Raw genomic sequence first — 10,440 nt, 5'->3', positions numbered from 1 at the left:
CCGGACGCGCCATATTTTTTTAAAGTTACAGCAGTCATTGAACCATTGACATATATATAATTGAACTAGTTGTGATTTTATATTGTAGCTGAATAAATAGCAATGTACGTTTGTTGCAGCGGATGTGTTGCTTGTGGGAAAACCATGGATGTAAAAAACCTAATGACTTTACTTCCTGGTTTACTGTGACTCAGAAGCTAATGAAGAGCTGAGATCTCTTTCAGCACTTCTGTTCACAAGGCTGACTGAGGGAGGGAAGGTCTGTACCAGTCTGCACCCTTTATAAACTGTCTATGTCTGCACCATGGTCTGCAGCTGTTGTCTCCACAAGCACAACGCTATTTCTTCTGAATTCATCTGAAAATAACTAAAATAAAAAATACTTTAGTCTGTTTATTTGTTTCATTTGTGTTACTTTATCCTATTTTTTTCTGAATTGTATTTTTCAGATTTTTGAGTAGGTCTGTAATATACAGTAAACGTATGCTAGATTATAAGGAAACATATGAAATAAATGTACTAAGTCTTGCCAACTGCTTTTTTCCAAGGTCAAAAACTAACTCTAAAAAATTAAATGGAAGTCCTTAATGTCCAAAGAGGTATGGACATTTTAACATCCACATTTTCAACAGCTACTCATGGACCTTCTAGTGGGATTGTTTTGCAGGGAGCTGTTTCCAACGTCAAACATGAACTTCCAGTCTTGATTATGTATTTGTGCATACTGTTTATTTCTACAACTTGAACTGTAAAAGTGGTTTGCATTCTTTGACTTTTGCACACCAGGTTTCAACCCTGACTCAATGGCCCATGCCCCCATTTCCTTCACATTAGGTCGCTGCAACTAAATGTGTGCTTCACTCTCTTCACTATTGTTCTGTTGCTGTAAATGCAGCCGAAACCTGTTTTCTTAGTGGACTGTGGTGGTGCTGTTGAAGAATCATGTGAATGATGCATTACAAGAGGTTCAATACAGAGGGCCAGCTTAAGAGTGTTGACATACCAGGTAAACCCAAACTCAAACATAGCTGCCTGTCTCATCCGATTTGGAGCCTTTAAAAAAAAAAAACTCCACGCCACAGTCCCTGTAGCCCTCTTTAAACTCCTAGGAGTTGAAGTATAATGGATGGATTTGTCTGAAATACCTAATAGATGTTTTATTGTGGCCCGCCTTTTCTAAAAAATAAATAAAAGACAGTTTGTTGTGGCACACTGCCAGCACACAGACACTTTGATTTCCCTCTGAAACTTTACATTGAGATCTTTAAACACTATTATACCACTTTTCCTGCTGCTAATACACAATTAATTGTAGCAGGAAAGCAGTAGATTATAACTGAAACAAGATACATGCACCCATAGATGTCTCACAAGTGTCCATATTTCACAGGTTGAAGGGTGACTATAATAAAGAAATTGCCCTATTGAACTGATAATAATCCCAACCCACCATAAATGAGTCTGATCCCTCAGTAAATTGAGCCCTTGGTGAGGTGGAGTGGTGTCAGCACCTAGCCAACTCTCAGATGGCTCTCTAATCCTCGCTTCACTCTCCCCACCACCCTCATCGTCTAATCAGTCTTGAACACACACATAACACTCACACCCATCTGACACACTCACACGTACACACAGCCAACTACTCACCCTTCCTCACACTCGCGCTCAGCCATCTCTCCAGTGTGATGTCACTGCTAATCCACGCTCGGTTATCCGCTGGGCTGCAGTGCTGCCAGAGGGATATGGGGAGGAGATGGAGTGAATTTGGGGAGGTGGTGGTGGAGGGGAGTGGGGGAGTAATCAGGCACGTCATAAAGTTTTCTCTCTAAAACCACTACTTCCATTAGAAAACCAAAGTCTTGCACAGAGCCAACTGAACAGCATATGCACAAATGCTCAATGGAGTATATGAACACATATTTCAGCTCTGATAGGGAAGATAAAACACAGCTGAGAGTATATTCACAGAGGCCTGTAGCTCCCATTCGAGGCACAGAGGAATCATTAGAGAGTCTACTGGATTAGGCACATCCACCCCAACAAAATGCAAGGCCTTTTTATTGACAGCTTGTCCAAAAAGAGGAATTACCCACATGGTTGAGGCCCTCGTTCCATATGGCACCAGGCTATTAACAAACATTAGTTGACTGTAATAGCAGTGGTATTAAATTTATTATCTTTTCTATGTATAGTGTGTGATTTTGTGTATGTGTGTGAGTGGTGCTAGTGCATGTACACACACGCAATGTGTGCCAGTGTGTGTGATTAGAGACTTCTAATGTGCTCTGGGGATTTGTAGCATGAGATAAGAAAGGGCATTAATGGTGAATTGTGACGGTCCAACAGAGCAAAACTGTTGTTTGAAATGTGCGTATGTTTTTGCAGTGCTGAATCATTTTTTTTACACTAACAATCTACATATTGTCTCACATCGAAAAGCATCTGATTTTTTAAATCAGTGCCTCACAAAAGCAAACAGGATAGCCATGCATGAGCAATTGGTGTACGAGAGACCAGTGAGTAAAATTCAATCTATTTGATTTTGTATTTTCCTCACTTACCACATATCTGTTTTAATCTTACCTTAAGCATCCTTGAAATGAGTTGTAATCCAGTTAAGCCCTTTTGAATCTGCTTCACAGCCATATAACACCCATTCATTGTCCCATAAACATTCGCACTGCTAAGCAGTTAGCTCACTAAGTGTGCACAAGCCAAAAATCACATACTGTGGAGTTTAAAAGAACAAACACTGTGGTGTTTGCGACTGTGCACGTGTGATGCAGGCACTGCAAAGAGAAACCAAGGTTAAAAAAGGTTTAAACAATAAGCAATATAACAATACATCACACATCTTAGGCACAATATGATACGGTAGACAGTGCGTCAAGTCACTCTGGAGACTCGCCACTTCCTATGATGCAATATTGTCACCATCTCCTTTTACTCAGAAAACCATGGAGCAATATTCTGGGCAAAAACTGTCAAGCGAATGCTGCAAGACACATGACAAGTGTTTGGATCAAATGCCGGGCTGATGGAAATCAACAAAACAAGTCAATGTTCCTGCATTTTCTCTAAAATGCAGTGAGGCCTTGAACCAGTGAATAAGTCTTCAGAGAGATTAATTCTCCTCTGTGATCGTGTTCTCATTACAAGAAGCAGGGAACTCAAACACATGTAATAACAGGGCTGACTGCTGTTCCTTTGTAACATGTGGCTACCTAAATGATCCTAAATAAGATAGATGACAAGGATAAAGCAAATCATAATCGGTATTTTGCACAATGAAACATAATAGTCTGAAGAGAACAAGGGACAACATACAGAGCGCCTGTTTTCACCGCCTGCAGCAACACACCTAGTCGAGAGCAATTAAAATGAGAGGATTCAATTTTGTCAAACACCAGGAACCTAAGATAAATCTTGTATCTCATTTTCCAGCGGAGGGCACTGCCTCACGCCGGTGCTATCATGTTTGTTATGGTATTTTGAAGAAACAGCTGGCTACTGACAGAGTTGGTAAAACAACCCCCTTCCCCAAATGATGATAATCCCAATCATGTCAGTGTGAGACCCAGGGGTGAGAGAGAGAGAGAGAGAGAGAGAGAGAGAGAGAGAGAGAGAGAGAGAGAGAGAGAGAGAGAGAGAGAGAGAGAGGGAGAGTCGGGCGAGACTGGGAATAAAAGATGGTCTCAGACTGTGCTGTTGGTGGAAAATTTAAATAGAGCAGGAAGGGGGAGAGGAAGACAGCACGTCTCTGCATGGTTTCCATGTGGGAGAAATCCACTTACTTCAACTGATAAAGATTTAATTAACACAAGACTCTGCAATTACTCCATAATTAAAGTAATTTGTCCCCTTGATTGGGTGAATAGGCAAGACGCCACATGCTTCTGTAAGAGCAGATGTGAGAAAGAGGGCATCAGTGGCTGAAAGAGGTGAACTTTTAATGTGAATGTAATGCTTGATTTTCCAAACCTATTTTCCCCTCATATGTTCTAATAAAATATTTGTACCAGCGTCTCATTAGCCTGTTTATTTGCCCTTTATTTGACAACTCATTTGTTATTCATTGAGAAAGTAATAAGCTGAGTAGGCTGAGTACAAAGTATCATCAAGAGCCACATGAAATAGTAAATAGGCTTGATATAATCATAATCCTCTTCAAACTGTACTGCATACAGCTTGAATTGTGTAATGTTGGCGCTACAAAGCTCGCTGAAAGCTAAAAAAAATACAGAAAAAATATGTAATGCTTTTGTTTGACGAGACCAAATTGCATGAGTCAAAGGTGAGAGTCCTGTCAGTGTGAGGTGTTTGACCTCGGGATTGGATGGTGAAAGGTGGACCCAATTTACAGCAAAATATCGGTGCAGTGTTGGGAGAAAAAAAACATTCTCCGTAACAAATAGTGACTAACCTCATAAGACAGAAATAGTGAGGAATTAATAACTTCGTCCAATATGTGCCACCCCGCCATGGCAGTCCAATTTGCCGGGAGATAAAATGACTGCCAAGTGTACTATATTCAAAACCGGGGAGACGTGTCTTGTGTTTGCTTCTGAGAGTTTTTACTTAATTCAGGCAAGGGGAAGAGCACTATCTCTTATTTACAGATGATGATCTGCATATAATTTGCCTCAGTTGCATGCTGGGTAATTGAGGTAAATATCACAGCCTTCAACTTGCCAGCTAAGGTGTCCTGCTGATAACTTGGCGCAGAGCCCGCAGCCACCTGTGGCATTTCTTAGATCTCAGGGCAAAGAAACACATAGAACTGAGGCTGAACCCTTTAAAACAGCCAGTTGAAGGTATCTTCTGCTATGTGACAGCTAGATGACAGACAGCTGTTGGACATTGTACTCAAAACTACATATTGCTGGCTGTTTTCAGTTGAAAAAATGTATAACCAAGAAAATGGCTTGATCACTATTCTACATTTTGCCATTACAATGTTTTTATAGATGCAAGTCTTACACAAATGTCTCAACTCAGAGCAGACTGGAGTCTGAGATTGGGTAATAATTTGGACTGTACTAGACAGCAACAATATTTTGAAGCCTTGTCTAATGAAAGACGCTATTGAGTAGCATTGTGGGAAATGTAGGATTCAGCGTGTTTGGAGCTTTACCTGTTCTATAGGAATTAAAAGTCAGGATATCTCAGCCTTTCCTGCTTTGATTTGTTTTAAAAAAAAGTTGTATCTGTCTCTTGTGAGTTCCCCAACTTTATGGAAGTGCAATACCAAAATGCCTTTAATATCAAGTTTACTCACTGTATTCATTGACTCTCTTCTCTCTCAGCACTCTCAGCACAGTCTGAAATTGTCAGACTAAATAAAAATAAATGTGTTTGTGCGCTACTTGTCCAAAGAGGAACTCTTTTGTTATAATGTAACTGTTGCAGCTGAAAAATATGATCCTGTAAAAATTAAACTGTCTCTGTGAAACGTGTCAAAAGTTAATTAGGTTTAAAAAGGTGATGATATAACTACTAAAGTTTGTCAACCTATTACAAAGACCAGCGTCAGTATAGCACATGAACATTACTTTCTCTTCCAGAAAGCTGGTTCTAGAAAAAAATATATTGTATCATTCCACTTTACTTGCATAATTTACTTTATTTGCATAACCCTGCCCTGCTTAAGGCAGGGGAGCCACCAAGTGATCTCAAAATTAGCATGCTGTCACCTTCAGTGTCTCTTCTGTCATTCAGAAAAACAGGCAAGTGTGCAGACATATGAACCCATCTCACATATACTGCAGAAATGTTAATTAGGAAACATGGCATCCCACAATTCCATTCCTCTCCAAACGCCTAACTGACATGTTATGTATTTAAATCCCTTTCATGTGCCCTTATTATAGAGGAGATGAAGTCACATGCGATTGATGGAAAATATCATCATCATCATCATCATGGTACAATATTTTGCATGCACATAAAAATAAAAGCAAAAAATTGCTCACTACTCTGCATATCTGTCAGCCATGTCTTATGTATGATGCCAGGATTTAAATCTGGAATAAATATCAGAACAGTGTAATTAACTTGAAAAACAAAATGCAAAAGCAGACATATGGAATGTTAAAGATTAATCAGTAAATTTCCAACTATAAATATATTGCCTACATATCTCCTATGGTAGCATAATTGCACATATAGAGGATTTTCTGGCATCTATGGGCATGCAAATTGTCTTTTTCATAATAAACATCAAACTTCCATTTCTGTCTTTGTGGCTTTTAAATGCTGTAGGCTCAGTGGTTTGGTGGGCTTAGTGCCAACCTCTCTATTGTTGAGGAAATAGTGCCCTCTTGTGGCTTCAGATGGAAACTACACTTAGAACTGAACTCCAGGGAATATTGCTCATTCAGTCATTTTCTACTGTAAATATTAAGATGAGGCTGATAAGATAAAACAGGAAATGTGAATAAAATAGACTTCAAGTAAAATGAGCCCCTTATCTCACAAAATACTGTGTGTGATAGAGCTAGCAAAATCCAGGGCCATTTTGGCAACTAAGATAGCAGGGAAATGCTCCCACTGGGGAATGATGAAACACATATGTAACTGTGATTTAACATTACTGCTCTGGTGTGCGTACACAGCTGAGACATCAAAGGCAGTAGCTTCACAAATGTAGCTTTATCAACTGCAAATACCTTTTTAAACCGCTGAATTAATATCGCAACCATACCTTACATGACAGGTCACATTTTAAGATGGCCTAAAATCAGAGAGAACCTTTGTTATTTTTAAAAAATATTTTATTCTTTGCAAAGGAGGCATTGGGAGCATCAGTGCGTTCTATGGCTTGTGTACAGAGTTCCTGTAGAAGACAAAATCATAGAACAAGCCCTTGGGTGAACGGAGGGCCCCACCCATGTTTACCAAGGAGGAATGTTTGAGGCAGCTACTCTGCAGCTGTTACAGAACACAGTCTTATGCAATGGGCACAGTGTTGGAGCAGAGTGTTGGAGAGGAATGCTACTTTATGTGTACTGTACATGTATATGTGTGTAAGTGGCATAGTACTTGACCCTGATGGCAGTTACATAAAATCTGAAGAAATCCAGTGATTCAGAAATGCTCTGTGGTAGAAGTGAAGCGTAATGCTGCAGATACTTTTATGCTTGGTATGTCAATGTGGATTCTGCCCCTTGATACCTTTGAATTGTATTCATCATAATGTAACCTGAAGTAAATTTAAAAGCTATAACAGGAACATTACCCTCAAAATATCATCATTTTAATGCTCAATATTGTATTTGATAAACGAGAGGCAGAATTAATGCTTTCAACTACACTCTACATATGGGCACAGTCTGGAACGCTAACATCACAGAAGAATGCACAGATTTGTCCCAGATTCTTTAGTTTCAATTCATCTGCTACTTTGTTTTGGACAACTTGACTCATCTACACACAATAACTTGCCAAATTTGGCTTGGTGTGTGATAATATCATTATTCCAATGGAGCTGGTTGCGAGCAGCTGAACAGTCCTGACTGTAATCCAGAGCTGTCAACATTCCACCATAGCAGCAGTTTGGGTTTAGGATTGTTTACTCAAACACTTTGGATCGGAGAGAGTGGTCGTTACATCTTGCATGTGGAGAAACAGATCTTCCATATATTTGGTATAATCTCTGGATGCTGCTGAGACTGTGCCCAGGTTTGACAGCGTACAAATCATTGGATCAGACCCAGCGTGGGATAAAGCTAACAACAGGGCAGATTGAATACAGTACGTGTGGGGCAGGGACACAGCAAGCTAGCAAGCGGGTGCGGTTGATGCATTTGGTAGTACAGTTCCAATGTTATCTTTCACTGTGAATAGGCCTTACTTCTACCTTTAACAGCACAGCCACTGAGAAAGCAAGTTGTATAATTGAAGCACTACCAGTGAGGAGAGTCAATGTATTTCAGTACATTCATTGTCAAACCCTGCAAGGTTGTTTAATCCCTGGTTCTCTGGTAGTGTTTTGGGTGGTGGGTGAGATAGAAAAGGAGATTGGGGTGAAATGATGCAGGGCGATTTAAACAAAGCCCAAGGGCACCCACGCAGTCCAACCCACACACACACACACACACACACACACACACACACACACACAATCACACATGCATGCACACACTCTCAAACATTCTCACACATTATTTATGCAGGAGAAAAAATATATTAACATTTGCATTACAAAACAGTACAAGGGCCTCAGTGTAGTTAAAATACCTCTTCGGTCAGATAAAAATGTGTTGAAGAATCCATGTGGGCTGTCATTTCCTTAGGTCTCATGTATGCAAAACTATCTCTCCCTTTGCCTTCAACAAAATATCTATTCTCATTTATTAAAAATATTCCCACCATTTAATGGGATTTGAGGCACTGGATTATATCTCTGTACACAAAAAGTCTTTTCAAAGTTCGTTTAGCAAATGGAAGCCAAAATCCAGAGAGCTACATGATCTAGATGCCATTAGGGGTTCAGGGCCAGCAGGGCAATGGGGAGCACTTAACTAGTTAGACATAGACACCATGTTTCTCTGGGCTTTTCTCCCAGCCAACAGTCCAGCTGTCTGGCTGTCTCAGACCCACCAGGAATTTAACTATAAACCCTTCTCCCACCCAACAGATCCAAATACACCATTGTTATCTGGTTCAGTCCAATTCATGAGTAAAATCAGTTAACTCCTTCTACAACCTTAATTCTACGGACCTCCGATGGAAAACCAGCAATCATTGTAGTTTAAAAACAGCCTTGTTTAAAGTGGTTGGTTGACAGATAGCTGAAACAGTAGTTCATTCTGGAGGAGCAAAGCATCTGCGGTCCAGTGTGCTCCATGTCTCTGTATCCCACAGTGGCCATCTAAATAGCCACAAGAGGCCCTGAACAATGTAATGGCTCTCTGTTGTGCAGAATCCACAGTATATGACCAGAACTTGAGAAGACTTACTCCTTTCCACAGCTGGCTTACATGAACAAAAGAAAGCACAAAATAATCTGAACAGTTTCACAGCATGTTGGCATTCCTGTCTAATCTTCTCTGCCGGAGCAGGACCCTTCAGCTCAGTCCACCGGGCCCTGGAAGATTAGCTTGGAAAAGCCCTGAGTGAGGCTGAGCTGGGTGGCACAGAAGGGGCAGGCGGCGTGGAAGGCGTGGGTGCCGTGGGGCAGAGGGATCTCTGCCCAGTACTTGACTGACTTCTCCGAACACACGTGTCCACATGGCACAAAGGCATGAGTGGGTGCACCTGTGTCCACATAGAAGGCTGGCTCACAGCCCAGCCACAGTGGCACGTAGGGCCCGACCACTCGGCACATGGGACACTCTCGCTGAGTGTTGGGCTCCTGCTCTGAACGGTGGCCCCAGTTGTGGTAGCCGTGCACGTGGCCACAGGCCAAGTAGACCCAAGGCTGCTTGTCCTCCAGAGAGGAGAGGGCGCGGCTGCGTTGCATGCTGGGGAAGGCGAGTGTGTTGAGACCCACGGGGCACTGAGGGCGCGCAGCGTTGATCTCCTGCCTGAGAGCCTCCAGATGCTTTTGGGTGGGAGTGTGAAAGAGGCCTTCTGCAGTACGCCACAGCAAAGTGGCTCCACATAGATCCACCAGGGAGCCGTCCTGCAGTATATTACTCTCATGTTCCACCTGCAGAGGGTGATGTAGCAGACACACATTTAGTTTCACTTAGCAAAAACAATGAGAATGCTTATGTCATGCATGTAACCATCATACACATATTCTATTTGTGAACTGAGAAACATCTGCTTCATTTAAAGTCACAGTGACACTTCTGCTGTATACGTATACTATATGTATGAAGCTACTGACCAGTTTGCCTGGGATCTGTGCTGAGCGGGTCTCTCTCAGTGTGTAAACATCCCCACAAACCGAGATCTCTCTCCATACGCCAGGCTTTGACTCCTCTGTGAAGCCACCCTTTGGGTGCATTACCAGCACGCCATTGGTAGTTAGTCCATCCATGTGACCGTCAGGGTTCTTCCATTTTGCGGCTTTTTCCTGTAGACGAGACGTAGCATAGATGCAAACTGATGGGTTGTGTGGCTGGAAGTTTTTTTTTTTACACAACACTGCCAGTAACATAATTTGCATTTGTTTTTTTCTTGTTAGAACTGTGCTGGAACTAGATTTAAAACTGGACATTCAACCTTCCATTAAGAGAGCAATGTTAATATTGATACCATGTATCCACCATGGTACGCTAAATAGTAATTACCCCAAGGAAGATGTTTTTGGAAGAATCGAAACCAGCTGCGTAGATGCGAGCAGTGAAAGGCGGGATACGCTCGCAGACAACTCTGCAGGCAAAACGGGAGATGGTGCTCTGTGTGATGGGAGTCTCCTCTCCCTCCTGGCCTCCTGCTACTGTGTCAGTCACCACAAAGTCTATAGGACTCTCTGTGGAACGCCCAATC

At 41.6% G+C, this 10,440-nt stretch overlaps 1 protein-coding gene across 1 annotated transcript in view; it reads right to left on the bottom strand.

Annotated features, from left to right (window-relative positions):
- Positions 1–6,755: 6,755 nt before the first annotated feature.
- Positions 6,756–10,440, bottom strand: part of peli2 (pellino E3 ubiquitin protein ligase family member 2) — a 13,324-nt gene continuing 9,639 nt past the window's right edge. Inside the window, exons 3-5 of the mRNA XM_039785433.1 lie at positions 10,242–10,439; positions 9,836–10,024; positions 6,756–9,652 (exon numbers count right to left, since the gene is read on the bottom strand). Of these exons, the coding sequence (XP_039641367.1) occupies positions 9,074–9,652; positions 9,836–10,024; positions 10,242–10,439 (966 nt within the window). The 3' untranslated portion in view covers positions 6,756–9,073. The remainder of the gene's footprint in view (positions 9,653–9,835; positions 10,025–10,241; position 10,440) is intronic.

Source organism: Perca fluviatilis, chromosome 20, assembly GCF_010015445.1.
Source record: "Perca fluviatilis chromosome 20, GENO_Pfluv_1.0, whole genome shotgun sequence".
Classification (NCBI taxonomy): domain Eukaryota; kingdom Metazoa; phylum Chordata; class Actinopteri; order Perciformes; family Percidae; genus Perca; species Perca fluviatilis.
Note: the sequence above shows the minus strand (reverse complement) of the source record. Positions and strands in the feature narration are given on the sequence as shown.